Source organism: Cyprinus carpio, chromosome B21 (genome assembly GCF_018340385.1).
Source record: "Cyprinus carpio isolate SPL01 chromosome B21, ASM1834038v1, whole genome shotgun sequence".
NCBI lineage: Eukaryota > Metazoa > Chordata > Actinopteri > Cypriniformes > Cyprinidae > Cyprinus > Cyprinus carpio.
The window spans coordinates 20,497,319-20,518,712 of NC_056617.1; the positions used below are offsets into that span (position 1 = coordinate 20,497,319).

Sequence of the window (21,394 nt, forward strand, 5' to 3'; positions counted from 1 at the left end):
GCCACTTTGATTTCATATGATCATTGTTGCATTGCACTAATACAAACTGAGAGTTTGAGGCTTGTGCTGCTTGAAATGCCAGTTTGCAGAGTGATGCATGGAAATGCAGTGAGAACGGGTTTTACATAATCCGGTGCGCAGCATACCATACGTCCGATCTCTGATGACTGATGAAGTGTTTGTTATTTCAAGCCGTCTGCTGTAGAATCATAGTGGAAAATAGGACACATATTATAACACGCAATGCATTTGCAAAAGCAAAACAAAGGTCAGCATGACCTTAAACATTGACTAAAAAATGATGCAGCGTACTCAGTCAATTCCTGCAAAAGTATGCCAGCATTTCAATGTGTGTTTGTGTCCACTGCATGCTCAAAACCGCGTCTTCTGTTTATTTCCTCACATTGTGTGAAGAGACAATCATCTGACACGGAAGGTCACCTTAATAAACACCCACAAGGAAAGAATCAAACCTGCTGTTGTTGTGGAACATTTATGGATCATTAAAACTTTGCGTGACTTGTATGAATGTTTGGATGCGTTACGGGTTTCAATAGCTCTCAAGTTAAAAGAGTTAGCACTTTGATGATGTTAGTCTTTTTAAACATCAGTTAGAAAACCCCTGCACTCAACAGATCCAGCGTGGGTCTACAGCACACAGTTCATCATAGCTCGAGTGATAGTCTTTCTGGCAATGATGCAGTTATAATGTTAATGCATTACAAATGTGAATACAAGTTCTTCACGGTCATGAGCTATGTATTTCTTATTTCAGTCAGGACTGTGAACAAAGGCCTTGTTTGCCTATGAATGTCTATGGAAATGCTGCTTGTTTTGCTGCTGCTCACCATGGCATACAGGCTAAACAACAAAGTTCAGATTCAGTGCTGATATCTTGATAACTAACTGACATACTTTGACATATTTCGATTACCTCTGGTTATGAAAGCATGTGATCATATGGCAGATATAGAGCTGACAGACACAAGACGCTCCACTTCACTGACTCTCACTGTGCTTAAACAACAGGTTTAGCATAAAATGTCATTAATAAGTCATTAACATCGATTATATATAATTATACAGAGTCTGGAGTGCTTGATTCTGACTGGACAATCGCTGCATTCAACAAATAAGGTCTGAATAATAGTAATGCTGTATAACTGAGCCGCCAAACCTGTCTATCCACGGTCTCCTCAGGTCAGATAGAAACATAATGCTTCCTGTCCATATATTCATTTATTTAAGAAGCCTTCAACGTACAGTCACTGATGTAAAACAGAATTGTGAATGTGAAACTCAAGAATTAATTAATACATTTTATGACATTTAAAACTATTACTAATTATGATGAACGCTTACAAATGAACCGGAAGATAACATGAGCATGAGGGACCATGAATACCAGTGCTGGGTGTAAAGCATTACTAAGTGATTAATTACTGTCCTTTAATCACTTTTCCTTTGAAAAAATAAAGTAAGGGATTACTCTTAATTTTTCTGTGTCACGATTACAGTAACGTCTGATGTAATTGCTTTAAATTATGTATAGACCTCTATATAAAGCAAGTCGATTTAATTTTAAATCTAAAGTAAAATGTATGCTTCTCTCTTTAAATATTCAGTAATTAATCTGTGATTTATGCACTTTAATAGAAATGTTTTGAAAGAATTAAAAGAGTTTCACGTCTATCCTTGTTCTGCTCAGCTGGTCGAGGTTGTTGCGGGGTTTAGAAAGAAATTAGTAATAAGTACTGCAATACTTTGTAGAGAAAGTAATTAATAACCTAATTATACTATTGAAGGTGTAATTAGTAGCTAGTAATTACAGTTTTTTCATCTGCTTACACACAAAATCTTTCCTTGTCACACAGTTTCTGAAAGCTGACACTCAAACAGCAGAAGCACACACCAGATCTGTAAAACCATACACTAATTCTCTGTCAGTTTCCTAAAACACTTTTTGCAAAACATAACACAATTCTTTATGTGACATACATAAATCTAACAGGAATTATCTTGATTTCCTTTTTCAAACACAACCAATCATAATGTCACACTAATTCATCACTAACTCCTCACATGTGCTTCACTGAACACGCTTTAGAACAGGCCTATAAACACACATCTGCACAACTACACACACTTGATGTGTTTCTTCTGTCATTGTGTACAGCCACAAATGTTTACAGTAAAAAAAGTTTGCTTTCAATCTTGCTTTCATGTTTACTGTGAATTTTTCAACATCTCTCTGCCAATTACTTTCAATCTTGTACAGAATGTACACAGGAGCTCATGAAAGATCTTTAGGTTTTGAATAACTGTGTGTATATGATATATTCAAAAATATAATATTATGGCAAAGGTGTTTGCAATGTAAGACAAATGTTTGCTTTTGAGATGTGTTTGTGATGTTTTGAATGCAATGCTTCATTTTGCAAGAGATGTGAGGCATTTTGCATTTTGTGTACAATTATTGGATTTGTGCATTAAGTTTTGAGGCAAAGTTTTGAAAATGTAAGCAGTTCGAAAAAAACTGTAAAATAATAATACTGCACAATGGCTGAAAGTGCTTGTTTTCTCGTTGAAGTGAGAGAGCTTCACATTTCATTTCTGAATAGCCCATGCAAATTCGATCCTCTGCGATAGTGATGTTCATGCGCGTGGGCTCCTGGCTCTCTGTAGATGTGTGTGGTTATTCTGCCCCCTGCTGGACACTGCGGGCAGAGCATAGTTACCCCAGCATCTGCCGCGTTACTCTTCACATAATTCTACATTCTCACGAACAAAGCCGTAAACGTGATCACAAAGCGACAGATGAATAAACTGAACAATGAAGGGCACAATAACTGAAACGTGCGAACCCTGACCGTTCGTCTGAAGCACCGCTGACCAGAGCATCCCGTTCTCCAGCAGAGACCGAGCGGGGCGTGACGTCATCACGACCGTTACACGACCGCTCAACGATTTCAGCGCAAATCGTGAGTAACTTCACGATCGCAACCAATGTAACAATAACAGGTAACGTTAACGCTGATTTAAACTCGACTCACGGTGCCACACCGTTTTAACACCGAGACACTTTCTCTTTCACATTCACCAACAGCAGAGCGTTCAGACTCACAAAACGTGAAATTCTCAATGAAATTCCCAAAACTCACCAATTATCAGGCCAGCAAACACATCACGAGACATCTGTGAATGTTATGTTTGCTATGAGACATTTGTAAACCGTGACATTAAATCCGTTTGTAGAGATGCGCTGGTGTGGAAGCTACAGTCGTGTAGAGCAATCATCATCGAGTCGTTCACTAGAAATCACATTCCAGACTGAAGGATTGAAACACGCTTACCGAGAGTCGATGAACAGAATAAACGCGTTTAATCCGAACTCGTGATGGACACAAAGGTACCAGACGAGCACAAACACACTGAAGGCTTTAAAGCCTCTGCTCTTTCACTTTCGCTTTACTCAGATGTGAGGGAGGTGATGCGAGGAATTCACGAGAAACCGTGCTGGAAATGACCTTTATCTAGAATTCATCACGACAGTCTAACGCTTCTGTGGGCTATCCTGCGTTATTTGGATGATCAGGTTTTAACGCGGGGTTTATTCTTCAGAGAATCCTCTGAGCTCCATTCATTTCGTTCCATTTTTAATTCTAGCCTACTGCACTAAAATAAAATATGGTTACACTTTATTTTAAGGTGTCCTTGTTACAGTGTGATTATAAGTAGACCTACATGCACTCACTATAGGGTTAGGTTTAAGATGAGGGTTCGGTCTAGGGTTAGTTGCATGTAATTATCCATAATTAATTGTTATCACAATGAAAAGTACATGTAACGTGTAACAAGGACACCATACAATAAAGTGTTACCTAAATGTTTATTTTAAACATACAAATGTGTGAAATATTACATATTTATTTATTACTAAATGCTATAATCCACAAATAACAATGATAAAATGATGCTTTACTTGTAAAGTAAACTAAGCTTTTTTACACTATTTATTTATGGCAGAGCGTGTTAGAAAAAAGAGCAGACAGGGACAGATACAGTCTAGTGAAAGTGAAAAAAGTGATTCCTTTGTACTGGTGTGAATGGTGGCAGATGCTGTTTGCACCTCAGTCTATTGTAGTACATTATAAATCAGTATGCAACCCATTCAGTGTATGCTTATTAAAATCTATGCTGCATTACTGGGAGCTTGCTTGCCCTGTCCCTTCAACATTTAAATCATGAACTTTACTACAGTAAACTTGCAATCCACTGAACCACAGTCTCTAAATATTGTGTAAATGTGTCCCAAAATATCAAAAATGTTTGAAATCCTTAAACTAGATGAAATCACAGTCTGAAGTCTGTCTGAGCAAAGCCTGCAGAACGCCTCTGACGCTGCAGGGACTCCAGACTGTAAAATGGGGCAAAGATCTGTGGAGTAGTTTATTCCAGCCTTAACTCTGAGTAAACTTACCCAGGCCAGAATGTAAGGAATCTGTAAAGATCATGAGAACTTGAGATGAGTTCACTCCTCAAAATCTGTAGCATGTCTTGCTGAGTGTTTCCACTGGACATGAGGAGAACTGAGAAGTACAATCTCTCAGGTCTTTATCAACACAGGTCTCTCTATCAGACCGGCTGTGCTCCTCAACAATGTCTTAAGATTAGTTTTTTTGGTAATTTGGGTCACAAACCATCTGATAGAATTAGAGTTTCTTTGTGATATGAGTAACTAGACCAATAAAAATATTAGAGATTCATCAAGATTCAAGAGTGTGCCAGTGAGTCCAACGCTCAGCCCGTTCTCTGATTATTCAGATTGAGAGCTTGCCAGAAATACAGAGATACTGATATACTGACATCTCACTTGCCACGCAGACAGCTTGAGAGACACAGATGCTCTCTGTTTTGCATGACATGTTTGTGGTCTTTGATCACTGGTTAAACACTTGATCATTGCATTAAATATGGTAATTCAGTGATGTCTTCTTCACAGATGTGTACTGTGATCATAGACATCCATAAATAAATCAATCCCACAGACAGCAGAGCGCCATTACAAATATCATCATCATCATCATCATCATCATCATCATCATCATCATCATCACTTGTGGTCCAATACCCAATGAATGCATAAACTGGATTATATCCCATTGAGATTGTAGCTCCATGTAGCTTGTATCTTACTATCACCCTCTGTTGTCTAAAGTGATGAAATATAAACTTAATTCCCACCATATATCTGATATTATCTATCAAACTAATCTGACCGTTCCATTTAAATTTTAAATTGCGAGTGCAGCACGCGTACAGGACATTAGCATTCGTTAGCCACTTAGCTTGTTATTCACGTTTCCATTCATGTCTATTACCGTTTTCTTTTTTCTCTTGCCCCATTTCTTTTCGCTCTCGCGCCATTTTTCACAAGTTCATCAAACAACAGTGGTAAGTCAGAATCATTCATCAGTCATGGTGAGTAATGGCTTCTTATCCTACTATTGTTGTTTGCACCGCTTGCCACATGTATAGTTTATCTCTCTCTGCACTGAGGGTTTCATGTGTGATAAATGCAGGGAAATAGTAAGGCTGAAAGAGTAGGTTTCAAAATTAGACACACATCTAAACTTTAATTGTGGACAGTAAGAATTTGAGGGCTGTACATTGTTCAGTTCTGGTTACAGAGCCTTCACAACAGGGCGTCTGGGTGACTGTGAGGCGGTATAGTCGCGGGTCAAAACACCGCTCTTCTGTTCTGATCAAAACATCAAACAGGTTCTCCCCACTCAGTGATGCACCCACTGAGAAACCTGATGAAAGTGCTTTAGTTATTGGCGATTCTATTGTACGGAATGTGAAAATAGAGACACCAGCCACCATAGACCAATGTTTACCGGGAGCCAGAGCACCTGACATCTTGACAAATTTAAAAGTGCTGGCTAATGCTAAACGTAAATACAGTAAGATTGTTATTCACGCCGGCGCTAATGATGTTCGACTTCGCCAGTCGGAGATCACTAAAAATAATATTAAAGAGGTGTGTGAACTTGCAAGCACAATGTCAGACACTGTAATATGCTCTGGTCCCCTCCCTGCTTACCGTGGTGATGAGATACATAGCAGATTGTCATCACTCAATGGCTGGATGTCTAAGTGGTGCCCGCAGAATAACATAGGTTTCATAGACAATTGGACAAGCTTTTGGGGCAGACCTGACCTGTTGAAAAGAGATGGTCTTCATCCCTCCTGGGGTGGTGCTGCTCTTCTCTCTAGAAATATGGCACATAGTCTTAGAGTTTGTACTTGACTAACACACGCCCAGGTCAGGAAGCAGACAGACTGGCTAAACCGACCGTCTGCTAGCCACCTCCAGTCACAGAAGTCAGTTAATTCTCAGCACATAGAGACTCTTTCACCTAGATATCACACTATAGAGACTGTGTCTGTTCCCCGTGCTAGAAAATACAAAAAACATCCAAACCAATTTAAGAGCAACAATTTAATTGAGGTTCAACAAATAAAAAAACAGATGCAATACGGATAAACAAATGATAAAGCATGACTTATTGAATATCAGGTCCCTTTCTACGAAAGCACTTTTTGTAAATAAAATGATCACTGATCATAATCTAGATGCACTCTGTTTGACAGAAACCTGGCTAAAACCTGATGATTACATTATTTTAAATGAGTCTACACCCCAAGATTACTGTTATAAACATGAGCCACGTCCAAAAGGTAAAGGGGGAGGTGTTGCTTCAATTTATAACAATGTTCTCAGTATTTCTCAGACGGCAGGCTTCAAGTATAACTCGCTTGAACTAATGGTGCTTCATATAGTGTTAAGGCTGATTTATACTTCTGCGTCGGACCTATGCCGTAGCCTTCACGCTGTAGGCTATGTGTCAGTTTTTATTTATACTTCTGCATCATTGTACGCGTCAACGTGCAGTACACATGGTGTAACACGCAGTACCATGGCAAAAGCCGAAAAAGAAGCAGCTTGTCGGAGAAGCATTATAGCCGTGAAGGCGGCAAATACATATCAAATCATTGAATCATTATTTAAAACTACAAAAAGGAGACAACAACGGAAGAGGAGAAGATATGACATTCTTTCAGTCTCCACAAGGACTTGTACCACAGCAGATCAACATTGTTTGTCACGGACAACTACTGATGTATAATGCTATGTGGTATAATAAATGATAAGACACTTGTTCTTTGTTTTGTTTTATTTTATATAAGGTGTAACATTAAAATATATTGAAGTGCACATTATAAACACACACCAAACTCAAGTACATACAGAGGGAGGGGTTCTAGCAGACCAATCACAGCACTTGCGGCCCGCGTAGAATTGACGCGCTGTTAGATTTTTGGAGAGGTGCACGTCAGGCCACAGTGTAGGGTGTGTGTCTATGCATAGGCTACGGCGTAGGTCAGACGCAGAAGTATAAATCAGCCTTTAATGATAAATCCCCTGTGATGTTTGTACTGGCTACTGTATACAGGCCACCAGGGCACCATACAGACTTTATTAAAGAGTTTGCTGATTTTCTATCTGAGTTGGGGCTGGCTGCAGATAAAGTTTTAATTGTTGGTGATTTTAATATCCATGTTCATAATAAGGGGGAAGTCATGGCCTAGTGGTTAGAGAGTTTGACTCCTAGCCCGGTCTCGGGCCGGCAATACCACGACTGAGGTGTCCTTGAGCAAGGCACTGGACCCCCCACTGCTCCCCGAGCTGTATGTCATGTCACATACCCACTGCTCCGGGTGTGTGTTCACTGCTGTGTGTGTGCACTTTGGATGGGTTAAATGCAGAGCACCAATTCTGAGTATAGGTCACCATACTTGGCTGTATGTCACGTCACTTTATTTATTTAAAAAAGATGCATTGGAATCAGCATTCATAGACATTCTGAACTCTACTGGGGTTAGACAACATGTCTCAGGACCTACTCATTGTCGAAATCATACTCTAGATTTAATACTGTCACATGGAATTGATGTTGATGGTGTTGAAATTATGCAGCCAAGCGACGATATCACAGATCGTGCAAACTTCATATAGCTAAAACTGTCAATTCTACTCCTTTTTATAAGTATGGTAGAACCATAACTTCTACCACAAAAGACTGCTTTGTAAGTAATCTTCCTGATTTATCTCAATTCCTTAGCATATCCAAAACCTCAGAACAACTTGATGATGAAACAGAAACTATGGACTTTCTCTTTTCTAGCATTTTAAATACAGTTGCTCCTTTACGCTTAAGGAAGGTTAAGGAAAACAGTCTGACACCGTGGTATAATGAGCACACTCGCATCCTAAAGAGAGCAGCCCGGGAAATGGAGCGCAGCTGGAGGAAAACAAAACGAGGTATTTCGTATTGCTTGGAGGGAAAGTAACCTATCCTACAGAAAAGCATTAAAAACTGCTAAATCTGATTACTTTTCGTCTCTTTTAGAAGAAAAAAAAAACATATACCCAGGTATTTATTCAATACAGTGGCTAAATTAACGAAAAATAAAGCATCAACAAGTGTTGACATTTCTCAACAGCACAGCTACACTATCACATCAAATAGATCGAGGAACAATTCCACTCATTCTCTACTATAGGAGAGGAAAAATTGTATAAACTTGTTAAATCATCTAAACCAAAAACATGTATGTTAGACCATATTCCATCTAAGCTCCTAAAAGAGGTGCTTCCAGAAGTCATAGATCCTCTTCTGACTATTATTAATTCCTCATTGTCATTAGGGTATGTCCCCAAAACCTTCAAACTGGCTGTTATTAAGCCTCTCATCAAAAAAATACAGCTAGACCCCAGAGAACTAGTTAATTATAGACCGATCTCGAATATCCCTTTTCTGTCCAAGATACTAGAAAAGGTAGTATCCTCACAATTATATTCCTTCTTAGAGAAAAATGGCATCTGTGAGGATTTCCAGTCAGGATTTAGACCGTATCATAGTACTGAGACTGCTCTCCTTAGAGTTACAAATGACCTGCTCTTATCATCTGATCGTGGTTGTATCTCTCTATTAGTGCTATTGGATCTTAGTGCTGCGTTCGACACTATTGACCACACTATTCTTTTGCATAGACTAGAAAACTTTGTTGGCATTAATGGAAGTGCATTAGCATGGTTTAAATCATACTTATATGACCGCCATCAATTCGTAGCAGTGACTGAAGAGGTATCATATCATTCACAAGTGCAGTATGGAGTACCTCAAGGCTCAGAAATAGGGCCATTACTTTTCACAATTTACATGTTACCCTTGGGAAATATCATCAGGAAACACGGTGTTAGCTTTCACTGTTATGCTGATGATACTCAGCTCTATATTTCTTCATGGCCCGGCAAAACATACCAATTTGAAAAACTAACGGAATGCATAGTCAATATAAAAAACTGGATGACGAGTGATTTCTGCAGAGGTATTAATTATAGGACCTAAAAACTCTGCATGTAATAACCTATAATTCTGTCTAAGACTTGATGGCTGCTCTGTCAATTCTTCGTCATCAGTTAGGAACCTTTGAAAAGTCACGTATCTAGCATTTGTAAAACTGCACTTTTCCATCTCAAAATATATCTAAATTACGACCTATGCTCTCAATGTCAAATGCAGAAATGTTAATCCATGCATTTATAACCTCAAGGTCAGATTATTGTAATGCTTTATTGGGTTGTTGTTTTGCAGGCTTAATAAACAAACTCCAGCTGGTCCAAAACTACTAGAACCAGGAAGTATGATCATATTAGCCCGGTTCTGTCAACTCTACACAGGCTCCCAATTAAACATTGTATAGATTTCAAAATCTTCCTTATTACTTATAAAGCCCTGGATGGTTAAGCACCTCAGTATTTGAACAAGCTCTTGTTACATTATAGTCCTCCACGTCCGCTGCGTTCTCAAAACTCTGGCAATTTGATAATACGTAGAATATCAAAGTCAACTGCGGGCGGCAGATCCTTTTCCTATTTAGAGCCTAAACTCTGGAATAACCTAGCTAACAATAACCTGGCTTACACATAACACACTAATATGCTTCTAATATCCAAATCCGTTAAAGGGTTTTTAGGCTGCATTAATTAGGTAAACCGGAACCGGGAACACTTCCCATAACACCCGATGTACTTGCTACATCGTTAGAAGAATGGCATCTACTCTAATATTAGTCTGTTTCTCTCTTATTCCGAGGTCACCGTAGCCACCAGATCCAGTCTGTATCCAGATCAGAGGGTCACTGCAGTCACCCGGATCCAGTCTGTATCCAGATCAGATGGTCACTGCAGTCACCCGGATCCAGTCTGTATCCAGGACAGATGGTGGATCAGCACCTAGAAAGAAGCTCTACAGCCCTGAGTTCTCTGCACAATCTGACTTTGCTGCAGCCTGGAACTGAACTGCTGGTTTCGTCTGGTCAAAGAAGAACTGGCCCCCTGAATGAGCCTGGTTTCTCCCAAGGTTCTGACTTGCTTAGTTGGGGACACTTAATTTCCAGCGATATCGTCGACTTTATTGCACAGATACTATTTAAACTGAACTGAAATGGATGATGATAGGACTGAATTCAATGATGAACTGCCTTTAACTGAAAATTGAGTGTTTACTATTGTCATTTTGCATTATTGACACACTATTTTCCTTTTTAATGCTGTACAGTTGCTTTGACACAATCTGTATTGTTAAAAGCGCTGTATAAATGAAGGTGACTTGACTTGACTTAACAACATCCAATAAACTCCCAATTTTTTTTTTTTTTTTCTGCAGGCATTTGTGGTTAACCTCCTAATGGCATAAACTCATTGCATTGAGCAAAAGGACATGTATTCTCTTTTCCCAGCACTTAATATCTGTCATTGATAATTCACTCACTGCAAGTTCTGTCATCAAAAACATTGCAGCTTGTTTGCACTTGCTAGGTGTTTCATTTCAAAGTATCTGGATTGCTCTTGTGATAGGATTTGATGAATTAGAAAAATTAACAGGCATTTTCAAAACACAGGCTCTTGATAGCAGTTAGAATCAAGTATTTTCCAGACTGAAGGCTGATGCTGTGGAGTTTCACTCCCATTAGAGCTAATCAGATTGCAAGCATTCGTAATTCTTTTGGCTCCTTTTGGTGGAAAAATGTGCTTTGGATTAGTTGCCATGTACATAATGTTTGAAGACTAGTAAAACTGTGTGACAAGACTCACAGCCTTCCTTCATGTGTGCAGGTAGAGGATAGCAGCGTTCTTCTCCAGATATCTCCAGGAGTTTCCAAAGACCAAAGACCTAAACACCAAAGCTGAGCTCTGCAACATGTGCTAATTCAGAGGCTTTGGACAAAAAGGCATTTTTACAGTCAGATGATTCGTCTGTAATCTCCAGCACTGGCAGAATGGGAAATTATGATGAGGACACCGCCTTTCTGGGGCAAAAGGGACCGTTTTTTATCATCCTTTTCTTTCTCTTGAATGGCATCTACATTTCCACAGGGCTTCACAGCTTCTATATAGTTTTTGTTGGGGCTTCACCATCACATCACTGTCGGATAGCAGATGGAAATCTAAGTGAAGAATGGATGAAAGCCAGTATTCCCAATGAGATTGTCGATGGAAAACTGCAGCCAAGTCAGTGTTGGAGATACAGCCTGGAGACGGTCAGAAAGCTGTCTGCGCAGGGTTACTCTCCGCTGGAGGTCAATCTGACAGACATTACACTGGAGACGTGTGTGGACGGATGGAGCTACAGCACAGAAATATACCACTCCACCATCGTCTCTGAGGTGAGTGTGCAAAACTCTTCCTAAAACATTTAGGAAGATTCATCTTATACAGTTTTTTCAACTGCTTACACACATTTTCAAAACTTTGCCTCTTTATTTTTTAAACTTTACACACAAATCCAAGAATTGCACACAAAATCCAAAATGTCTCACATCTCTTGCAAAATGAAGCACAAATAAAATATCACAAACACATCTCAAGATAATATTATATTTTTGGATATATCATATACACAGTTATTCAAAACCTAAAGCTCTTTCATGAGCTCCTGTGTACATTTCTGTACAAGATTGAAAGTAATTGGCAGAGAGATGTTGAAAAATTCACAGTAAACATGCAAGCAAGATTGAAAGCAAACTTTTTTTACTTTAAGTATTTGTGTTTGTGAATACAGTATCACACAGTACGACAGAGAAGAAACACATCAAGCGTGTGTAGTTGTGCATGTGTGTGTTTATAGGCCTGTTTCTAAAGCATGTGTGAAGCACGTGGGAGGAGTTAGTGATGAATTAGTGTGACTTTTTGATTTGTTGTGTTTGTGTGTTGCATAGAGAGTTGTGTGTTGTGTTTTGCAAAAAGTGTTTTATAAAATTGAAAGCCATCAAAAGGAGTCAAAGGCTGATGATTAGTGTATGGTTTTGTAGATTTGGTGTGTGCTTCTGCAGTTTGAGTGTCAGCTTTCAGAAACTGTGTGACAAGGAAAGATTTTGTGTGTAAGCAGATTGTAATTGCAAAGAAAATTTCCATCCGCTTGGATTGCACATTTTTAACAAACCAATCAACTTCATGAGATGCTTATTTGTCAGTCGTACATTAATAATATAAGAATGAGATATGAGTAGTACTAATGAACTGAATCTGTTTTAATCTGCTATTTCTTTCATTTGTAACATGTTAACTGAACTTTGTTCCACAGCTAGCCATAAATTAACATTTTTTTAATTGATTACATTTGTTTTCACAATTAACAGATTTATGCTGATAAGGAATTTGAATTTAAATTAAACCAAACGGATGCAAACAAACTCGGCCATGATTCCATTTTAAGTGCATGAAAACTCAAGTGTTAAACTCATAAAATGACCTGCTGCATTCCTCTCAGTGGTTCAGCCAGTAATAACAATAACGATGTGTAAAGAGCAGAAGATGGTAAGCTGTCGTTCTGTTGTGTGTTCTGGCGCAGTGGGATCTGGTGTGTGACAGCGAGTGGAGAGTCCCGTTCGCAAGCTCAACTCTATACATGGGCTACTTGCTGGGCTCTCTTGTTTCTGGACAACTTTCTGACAGGTACTGCTTTTGTCCACACGTCATAATCAGTGCAAACATTCACAACTATTTATGTTTACTGCAAGTGGTCTGTTCCCTCCTCAAAACTCACAACCGCTGTTAGAGACACATCCACAGTGTAATGCATGTGTCTCGTGTCTCATCAGGTTCGGCAGGAGGAAGGTTTTCTTCATGTCTCTGGCGGCAGAAGCACTAGTGATACTCGCACAGTCCTTCTCCAACTCGTGGCTGCTCTTTTGTGTTCTGTATTTTTTTGTTGGCACATTCCAAATATCTGTGTACATCACAGCGTTTGTGCTTGGTAAGCATATTATAAAGTGAGATGTCACTCAAGTGAATATAATCTGCTGATGTTTTCTGAGAACTATTTCACTGCCTGAGATCTGCTGGAAACGCATGAGCTTGCACTCTTAAAAATAAAGGTTTCAAATAGGGGTTTTTCCCAACAATGCCACAGAAGATCCATTTGGAAGAACCATCCGAAGAACGGTTCTTAGTGTGAGGAACATTTTAATAATGAAAAAATATTTTTGCATTACCCTTATCAAAAAGTAGTATACTTCAAGTCTATTTTATTAAGTATACTAAAGTAAAGTTCAAGTATATTTTTAAGTATACTTTATGTAGCCAGTATACACATATCAGTGTTCTAGTAGTATACTTGTACATGTACTGTTTCAGTAATTCTGTTTACTGTTTAAATAACTCCCAAAATTCTGTACAGAAAATGTGTACTAGCGCCCTCTACCGTATAACAATGAAAACACGGATTCTAGGAGCACAAGCATAGCTCAAATATATTAAGACTTTTTGTAAGTATAAGTCAAGTATACTTAAATGTCATTTTAAGTATATTTCTGAGAAATACATAAAAAGTTAACTAAAAGCATACTTTCCTATTTTTAGTTTAAATTAAGTATACTAATAGCACACTTGAATAAACTTCTTTTTCTTAAGAGTATAAAGAACCTTTTGTGCATCGGAAGGATTTCATGCACTTTCGGGGTTCTTCTTGAACTATCAATGCCAGTGAAGGACCTTTGTTTTTAAGAGTGTGCATGGGATATTCTAGATGTATAAACGTCATTACATTGTCTCAGGAAATGAAGTGCTGAGTGAGTCCTTGCGCGTTTCCTTCACGTCGCTGGGAGCGAGTCTGCATTACTGCTTCGGTTACATGTTGCTGCCATGGATGGCCTTCGCTGTCCGTGACTGGAGGTCCCTACTGAGGGTTCTGTCGGGCCTGACCGTGGTCTTCATTCCACTGTGGTGGTGAGTCCAAGAAAACCTGAAGGGTTTCAGTTACGTTCACACCACACTTTCACAAGCTCATGTGAAGACTTCACAAAGATCTGAATTTAAAGAACCGATGTTCAGAAAGGTAGACTATGCTATTACATATTACATTTGGATCATTTGTTATGTTTTTATTGCATTTCAGCAATTGCAGTGTCTTCATGCTGAAAGCCTAGTTTGAGCGTATCTTCAGAATCGGCTCAGTTCTCATCTTTGGCCACTTGACCCTTCAGTCCTTCCCGACAATAGATCATCTCCATTTCCCATTTTTTCTTCTAAACAAATGCACAGGCTGATCCCGGAGTCTCCGCGATGGCTTCTCTCTCAGGGACGCGTGCTGGAGTCTGAGGCCATCGTGAGAGAAGCAGCGAAGAAGAACAAGGTCTCTGCTCCAGAGGTCATCTTCATCCAGTCCGAGGTCTGACTCTGCTCCCGCTGCACTGCGGAGACTAACCCCGCTAAAATAAATATAATACCTTTCAATACTTTTCCCATTAAGTTATGAAAACTTTTTCTGAATGTTTTTTTTTAATTATTATTTATTAAGGATGGTTTTTTTGGTTTTTGGTTATGCAAACATTAGTGAAATATTTCATTCCATCATTTTGAAAATGTTAAGAAAACATGACATTTGAATGTTCTCTCAATGTTTAAAACACCCATTTCTGAAACAGTTTGTCACATAGTGTAGTCTAACTGAACATGCAAGATAAAGAATGGATATCAGAATCTTGAATAATCCAGATAAACACACAGGAGACCAAGCAAGGCAACAACACTTCAAATAAAGAACAGAAAGAACTGAGGAAAGATAGTCAGCTGAACAGGGAATAGATGTGCACTAATCAGTTAACTCATGTGTAAACCAGGGTTGTATTCCAAAAAGCAGGTTATGTGACATACCCAGGTATGTTTGAGGATAAGTGAGCGGATAACCTCAGCTTTCGGTTCCAAAATCGAAGGTTACTTTCAGGGTATGTTAGTAACCATAGCAACTTGCTCTCTGAAGATCACCTGCTCCGCAGCAGCTTCTGTTCCAGGGTTAGTTCACTTCAGCACACGTGTGATCTACTGATGAGCCTTCAGTGGGCGTGGCAGACAGCACAACATTATATAATATTACAATATGTAAAAATATATATATTTGTATGATATGTTAATGATGAAGCGCTAATATAAGTTATAAATAAGGTAGCCTAATATATTATTCTAATATGGTTATTATATTTATTTTATTGGCATATATAACAGTCATCTGTATAAATTATAAAACACTATGACAAGGTAATGTTTCATTTATTATATTATAGGCTATATATTTATTTATTACATTTTATATTATCATCTCACACATGGATCGGCATTTTCTATAATTTCTCAATTCTAAATCAAAATACATATCTGATATTAGCATCAAACAAACAATATAATTCATATTCTCAAGGATTAAACAGAATTTTTTTTTAATGATTGCACAGCCATCAGTTAGGTGGCGATATGCACTAAGCATGTAAACGCCCACTGAACAACAGAAGAAGAAAGAAACAGCATGGCACGCGTTTTCTTAGCGTCCGTTTCCATAGTGACTCATCGATTCGTCGCTCTGTTGAGAATGTCTTGAGTCTTAATCAGGAACATACTCTGAGTTGAATGAACTTACTCCCGGATGTGTTTTTGGAACCACATACCTCGAGTAAGCAAGGTTTGGGGTTAATCAACCGAAAGTTCAGGGTATAGCTGACGGTAAATTAACCCTGCTTTCTGGAATACACCCCTGATAACAGATGGGTGACTCTGGAAACAAACAGGAAGATGCTACGATATTAGTTCAACTAAGGAAGACAGAAATTTAACACTAGAACCAAACCAAAATAAAATATAACCATCAGAATGTTATGAAAACATTATTTCTGAATGTTTTTTACATGTTCAAAGCATTCCGTTTTTAAAAAAAATATATAAATGATTTTATTATTATGTTTTTTCTTGGTTTCGCATCATGTGAATCTTACATTTGAATGTTCTTCCAACATGTAAAACACAATTTTTTAAAAATATTTTAACATTATGAGAAGATATTGATAATGCTATAAGAGATTTTCTTTTGTGATAACCTTGAAGAAAGGTTCTGGGAGCGTTCCCATAGTTGGCTGGGAGGTGTTGTGAACAGCGAATCTGTGTTTGTGTGCTCATTGCTAGGTTCAAGAGGCAGCGTCCCAGAACAGTAAGTACAGCTTGCTCGACGTGCTATGGACCAGAGATATCCGCAAAACCACGTTCCTGTGTTTACTGCTATGGTGAGAGATTCACACATGGGCCTGCATGCTTCAGTGCGATACATTTCTACCATGTTCTTCAGATGAGACCGCTTTCCGTAAATCAGTGTCTCTTTGTCCCTCCATCAGGATAGCCATCAACATTGGATATTTCGGCTTGTCCTTGAACACAACTAACCTTAGCGGCGATCCTTTCCTCAACTGCTTCCTGTCTGCGGTCACTGAGATGCCTGCCTACATCGTGTCCTTGCTTCTCCTGAAGAGCTGTCCTCGGAGACCCGTCCTGTCCGCTTTCCTCATCATCGGAGGAGGATTTCTGCTTCTGCTGCAGCTGATTCCTGAAAGTACAACGCAATACTGTCAAAACGCCTTTGGCATAGATAACAAAATCCTACTGGCATCAGATTTACAAATGAACCTTACATTTAGATTTGAAGAGTAAAACCCATGCAACATCATCTTTTGCTCACAATACTTACAGAAAAGGACAGTGTTGGTGGAATTATGAGAGCCATTTACTGTACATTAACTTATTAGCAGAGGATTTATGATATAAGAGTCAGTAACAATAGCAACAGAGAGTAATGAAGTGTAGTACAGAAGACACGTGGCAGGAGAATTTAAAGAAGTGATGTTTGGGAGGAGCATATTCAGATAATCAACTAAATTAGCATGATAGTGTATAAATGCAGCCAGCTTCTCACTCCTAACCATTCTTACCGCAGCCCGGGGATACGGAGGAGTTTTATTCTGAGCTGGGAGACCTCCCCTCGGACAACTCGCCAAATATGCCTACTATTTGTTCAGTCTGATTATGTGTAAGTGCACAGAGGACTGTGAGTTAGCATTCAGAAGATCAGCATCAGCAATCAGTTTATCAACCCAATCCTATGAATGCCAGGGAGTTTATGATGGCTCGAGGGCTAGCTTTCATTCTATGCGAGTAAAACTGGATTTGGACCATTTCAAGGAAACAAGGTTACGTCTATTACTTGCATATTTAGAGCTGGCACTTTCACATATATGAGTTTTTGCTCATTTAAGACCTTTTTACACTTAACATGAAAATTGGGTGTGAATGTTCAGAGCAATAACGCTTTTGACTTGAAAAAAACAGATCCCTATGGGGCCATTCACACCAGGCGCAATCATTTGTGGTGTGAAAATGTGAGGACTTTCCCCCCCATCCCTTCGTGACGAAACACGTCTAATTACAGATGAGTTTAGATCACGTGTTGTTGCACAAAAGGGCGAGAGAGTTTCGAAAACCAGCGTAAACAAACCCAGAGGAAGAGTATCTGAGAGAGGAGAGAGTGGATGCTGAGTTCTTGTTATCGCTGGTATCTGAGAACAGATTCTTTATAAAGAACATAATTTCTATTATGTGATGTTAAGACCACTGTCTGTTCCCTATCGAGCATTCACTCACATTGTGAAGCAATCGCTGTGGGAACTCCTCCCCTTCTCCAAAATCCTGAAGTCTTATTGGATAAAGCCAGCTCCATAAACTGGCCAGTTGACACTCACCTGTGCAAATACGTACAAGCTTGGCGGGCAATTACATCAGATTCTTCTCCTTCACTTCGCTGACCCAGTAAAGTGGAAATTTCCTGAAGATGGAAACGACTTTCTGCGGGATTTGTGAGGGCCCTATAAGCCCACCGGATACCCATCAGCACTAACCCTAACCTAACCTAACTAACCCTAACCTAACCTAACTAACCCTAACCTAACTAACCCTAACCCTAGGGTGACCAAACGTGCCATGTTCCCAGGACACGTCCTTTCCAGGATTTCTATATTGCCTAAAATATCCAGGTTTTGGCTTTGGTTTCCATACTTTGGTTTTCATACTTAATGAAGGTAATGATCGTTTGACCAATAACATGCAGACATTGTACGTAATCGACCAATCGTGGTGCGTGAGAAGGTGGGATCTACAGAGAATGGTCAAAGCGATGCATATTTTAGGCAATATAGAAATCCTGGCCAGGACGTGTCCTGGGAACATGGCACGTTTGGTCACCCTACCCAACCCTGACCCCCATAACCCCGAGCTGGGGTAAGAATAGTTCACCTGTGCTGAACTGCTTGATTATCTGAACAAGCTCCTCTCAAACTTTGTTAATAAAACTTTATATATTGCAGATAAAACTAAGATATCATTCTAATTTGACCAAGAATTCGATTTAAAAGAAATAAAAAAAAAAATAAAATAAAATCCACAGCTGGTCCTCAGGTAAGGGCAGTGATTTTAATGCAGTGGTCATTATAATGATGAGGCTCTCTCACAGGTCAGCATACTCTGGCACTGGTGTTAGAGATGGCCGGCAAGTTTGGCCTCACCATTTCCTTCACCGTGGTCTACATCTACACGGCGGAGCTCTACCCCACCGTGCTGAGAAACCTGGGCATGGGCTTGTGCTCCTCAGCCGCTCGCATCGGCAGCATCACCGCTCCTTACATCATATTCCTGGGTAAACCTGCGCTGTCCTGTGTGTCTAATCATCTGCATCACAGCGGACTGGAGAAAACACCTTGTGTTCTTTCTATTCGTAAAGGTACTTTCAACAAATATCTGCCCTACATCCTGATGGGAAGTCTGACCATTGCTTCCTCAATAGCAAACATGTTTCTGCCGGAGACGTTTGGAAAAGTGCTGCCCGAGACTCTGGAACAAATGCAGAAATGCAAACGGTAAGTCACTTGAATTAGGTGTGTGTGTGTGTGTGTGTGTGTGTTTAAACAAACCATACATCTTTATCTATAGACTTTACCTCTTGTTTTTATTAGTTTTATTAGAAGAGATAAACACACCTTGGAGGAAGGGGAAGGAACAGTCATCGTGAAAGAAGAAAAAATGTGAAAGAAGAAAAAGTTGATGGCTACACAGTAGAAAAAATGAATAAAAATACTCCTCCGGACATGAAGACATTGAGAAGATCCTACATGGCCCTCGTCGATGGCTTCACAGTTTTATAGGCAACTCTTGATAAAATGTTAATAAAATATGTCTACAGGTAATTTTTTTTTTTTTTTTTTTTTTTACCATTATACTTAAATAATTTAAAAGATATGAATGGTTATTGTGAGAATCACACCAAAATCAGAATTGGAAGTTGGCATCCAGGTTGTTGTAAATTTAAAGTGCTTGTGCAAAATGCACAAATAAAAACTGTTATAAAGCAGATAGTTTCGTTCCTTGATTATGATTGGTTCTTTAGTACTCTATTATTAATGGAAGGAAAGCTACTGCAGACATCTTTTATGTGATAGGGTTAGAAAGATGACCAATCACAGCTGCTGGGCTCTAGACATTAAGAACGAGGTAAGACTACTCAAACTGAGAGAAAAGGCATCATACTTTAATACTACATACAGGTCCTTCTCAAAAAATTAGCATATTGTGATAAAAGTTCATTATTTTCCATAATGTAATGATAAAAATTAAACTTTCATATATTTTAGATTCATTGCACACCAACTGAAATATTTCAGGTCTTTTATTGTTTTAATACTGATGATTTTGGCATACAGCTCACGAAAACCCAAAATTCCCTCTCAAAAAATTAGCATATTTCATCCGACCAATAAAAGAAAAGTGTTTTTAATACAAAAAAAGTCAACCTTCAAATAATTATGTTCAGTTATGCACTCAATACTCGGGAATCCTTTTGCAGAAATGACTGCTTCAATGCGGCGTGGCATGGAGGCAATCAGCCTGTGGCACTGCTGAGGTGTTATGGAGGGCCCAGGATGCTTCGATAGCGGCCTTAAGCTCATCCAGAGTGTTGGGTCTTGCGTCTCTCAACTTTCTCTTCACAATATCCCACAGATTCTCTATGGGGTTCAGGTCAGGAGAGTTGGCAGGCCAATTGAGCACAGTAATACCATGGTCAGTAAACCATTTACCAGTGGTTTTGGCACTGTGAGCAGGTGCCAGGTCGTGCTGAAAAACGAAATCTTCATCTCCATAAAGCTTTTTCAGCAGATGGAAGCATGAAGTGCTCCAAAAATCTCCTGATAGCTAGCTGCATTGACCCTGCCCTTGATAAAACACAGTGGACCAACACCAGCAGCTGACATGGCACCCCAGACCATCACTGACTGTGGGTACTTGACACTGGACTTCAGGCATTTTGGCATTTCCTTCTCCCCAGTCTTCCTCCAGACTCTGGCACCTTGATTTCCGAATGACATGCAAAATTTGCTTTCATCCGAAAAAAGTACTTTGGACCACTGAGCAACAGTCCAGTGCTGCTTCTCTGTAGCCTAGGTCAGGCGCTTCTGCAGCTGTTTCTGGTTCAAAAGCACACGCCTGTGCACGGTGGCTCTGGATGTTTCTACTCCAGACTCAGTCCACTGCTTCCGCAGGTCCCCCAAGGTCTGGAATCGGTCCTTCTCCACAATCTTCCTCAGGGTCCGGTCACCTCTTCTCGTTGTGCAGCGTTTTTTGCCACACTTTTTCCTTCCCACAGACTTCCCACTGAGGTGCCTTGATACAGCACTCTGGGAACAGCCTATTCGTTCAGAAATTTCTTTCTGTGTCTTACCCTCTCGCTTGAGGGTGTCAATGATGGCCTTCTGGACAGCAGTCAGGTCGGAAGTCTTACCCATGATTGCGGTTTTGAGTAATGAACCAGGCTGGGAGTTTTTAAAAGCCTCAGGAATCTTTTGCAGGCGTTTAGAGTTAATTAGTTGATTCAGATGATTAGGTTAATAGCTCGTTTAGAGA

The 21,394-nt window shown here is 39.4% G+C and overlaps 1 protein-coding gene and 1 long non-coding RNA gene across 4 annotated transcripts in view; one reads left to right on the plus strand and one right to left on the minus strand.

Annotated features, from left to right (window-relative positions):
* Positions 1-3,711, minus strand: part of LOC109055224 — a 23,594-nt gene extending 19,883 nt beyond the window's left edge. Inside the window, exon 1 of one of the 2 annotated variants that reach the window (XR_006157715.1) lies at positions 3,162-3,711. This is a non-coding gene — a long non-coding RNA (uncharacterized LOC109055224). The remainder of the gene's footprint in view (positions 1-3,161) is intronic. The other variant, XR_002011958.2, reaches the window with a different exon arrangement.
* The window catches only part of LOC109055253 (solute carrier family 22 member 5-like), a 25,798-nt gene extending 5,949 nt beyond the window's left edge, over positions 1-19,849 (plus strand). The window contains exons 1-11 of one of the 2 annotated variants that reach the window (XM_042748470.1): positions 2,393-3,021; positions 11,249-11,799; positions 12,984-13,087; positions 13,234-13,388; positions 14,188-14,359; positions 14,675-14,801; positions 16,583-16,680; positions 16,789-17,003; positions 18,954-19,136; positions 19,221-19,356; positions 19,453-19,849. In XM_042748470.1, the coding sequence (XP_042604404.1) occupies positions 11,413-11,799; positions 12,984-13,087; positions 13,234-13,388; positions 14,188-14,359; positions 14,675-14,801; positions 16,583-16,680; positions 16,789-17,003; positions 18,954-19,136; positions 19,221-19,356; positions 19,453-19,525 (1,650 nt within the window). In that variant the 5' untranslated portion in view covers positions 2,393-3,021; positions 11,249-11,412 and the 3' untranslated portion in view covers positions 19,526-19,849. Of the gene's footprint in view, positions 1-2,392; positions 3,022-11,248; positions 11,800-12,983; positions 13,088-13,233; positions 13,389-14,187; positions 14,360-14,674; positions 14,802-16,582; positions 16,681-16,788; positions 17,004-18,953; positions 19,137-19,220; positions 19,357-19,452 lie in introns of those variants that run through there. The other variant, XM_042748471.1, reaches the window with a different exon arrangement.
* The last annotated feature ends 1,545 nt before the right edge of the window (positions 19,850-21,394 follow it).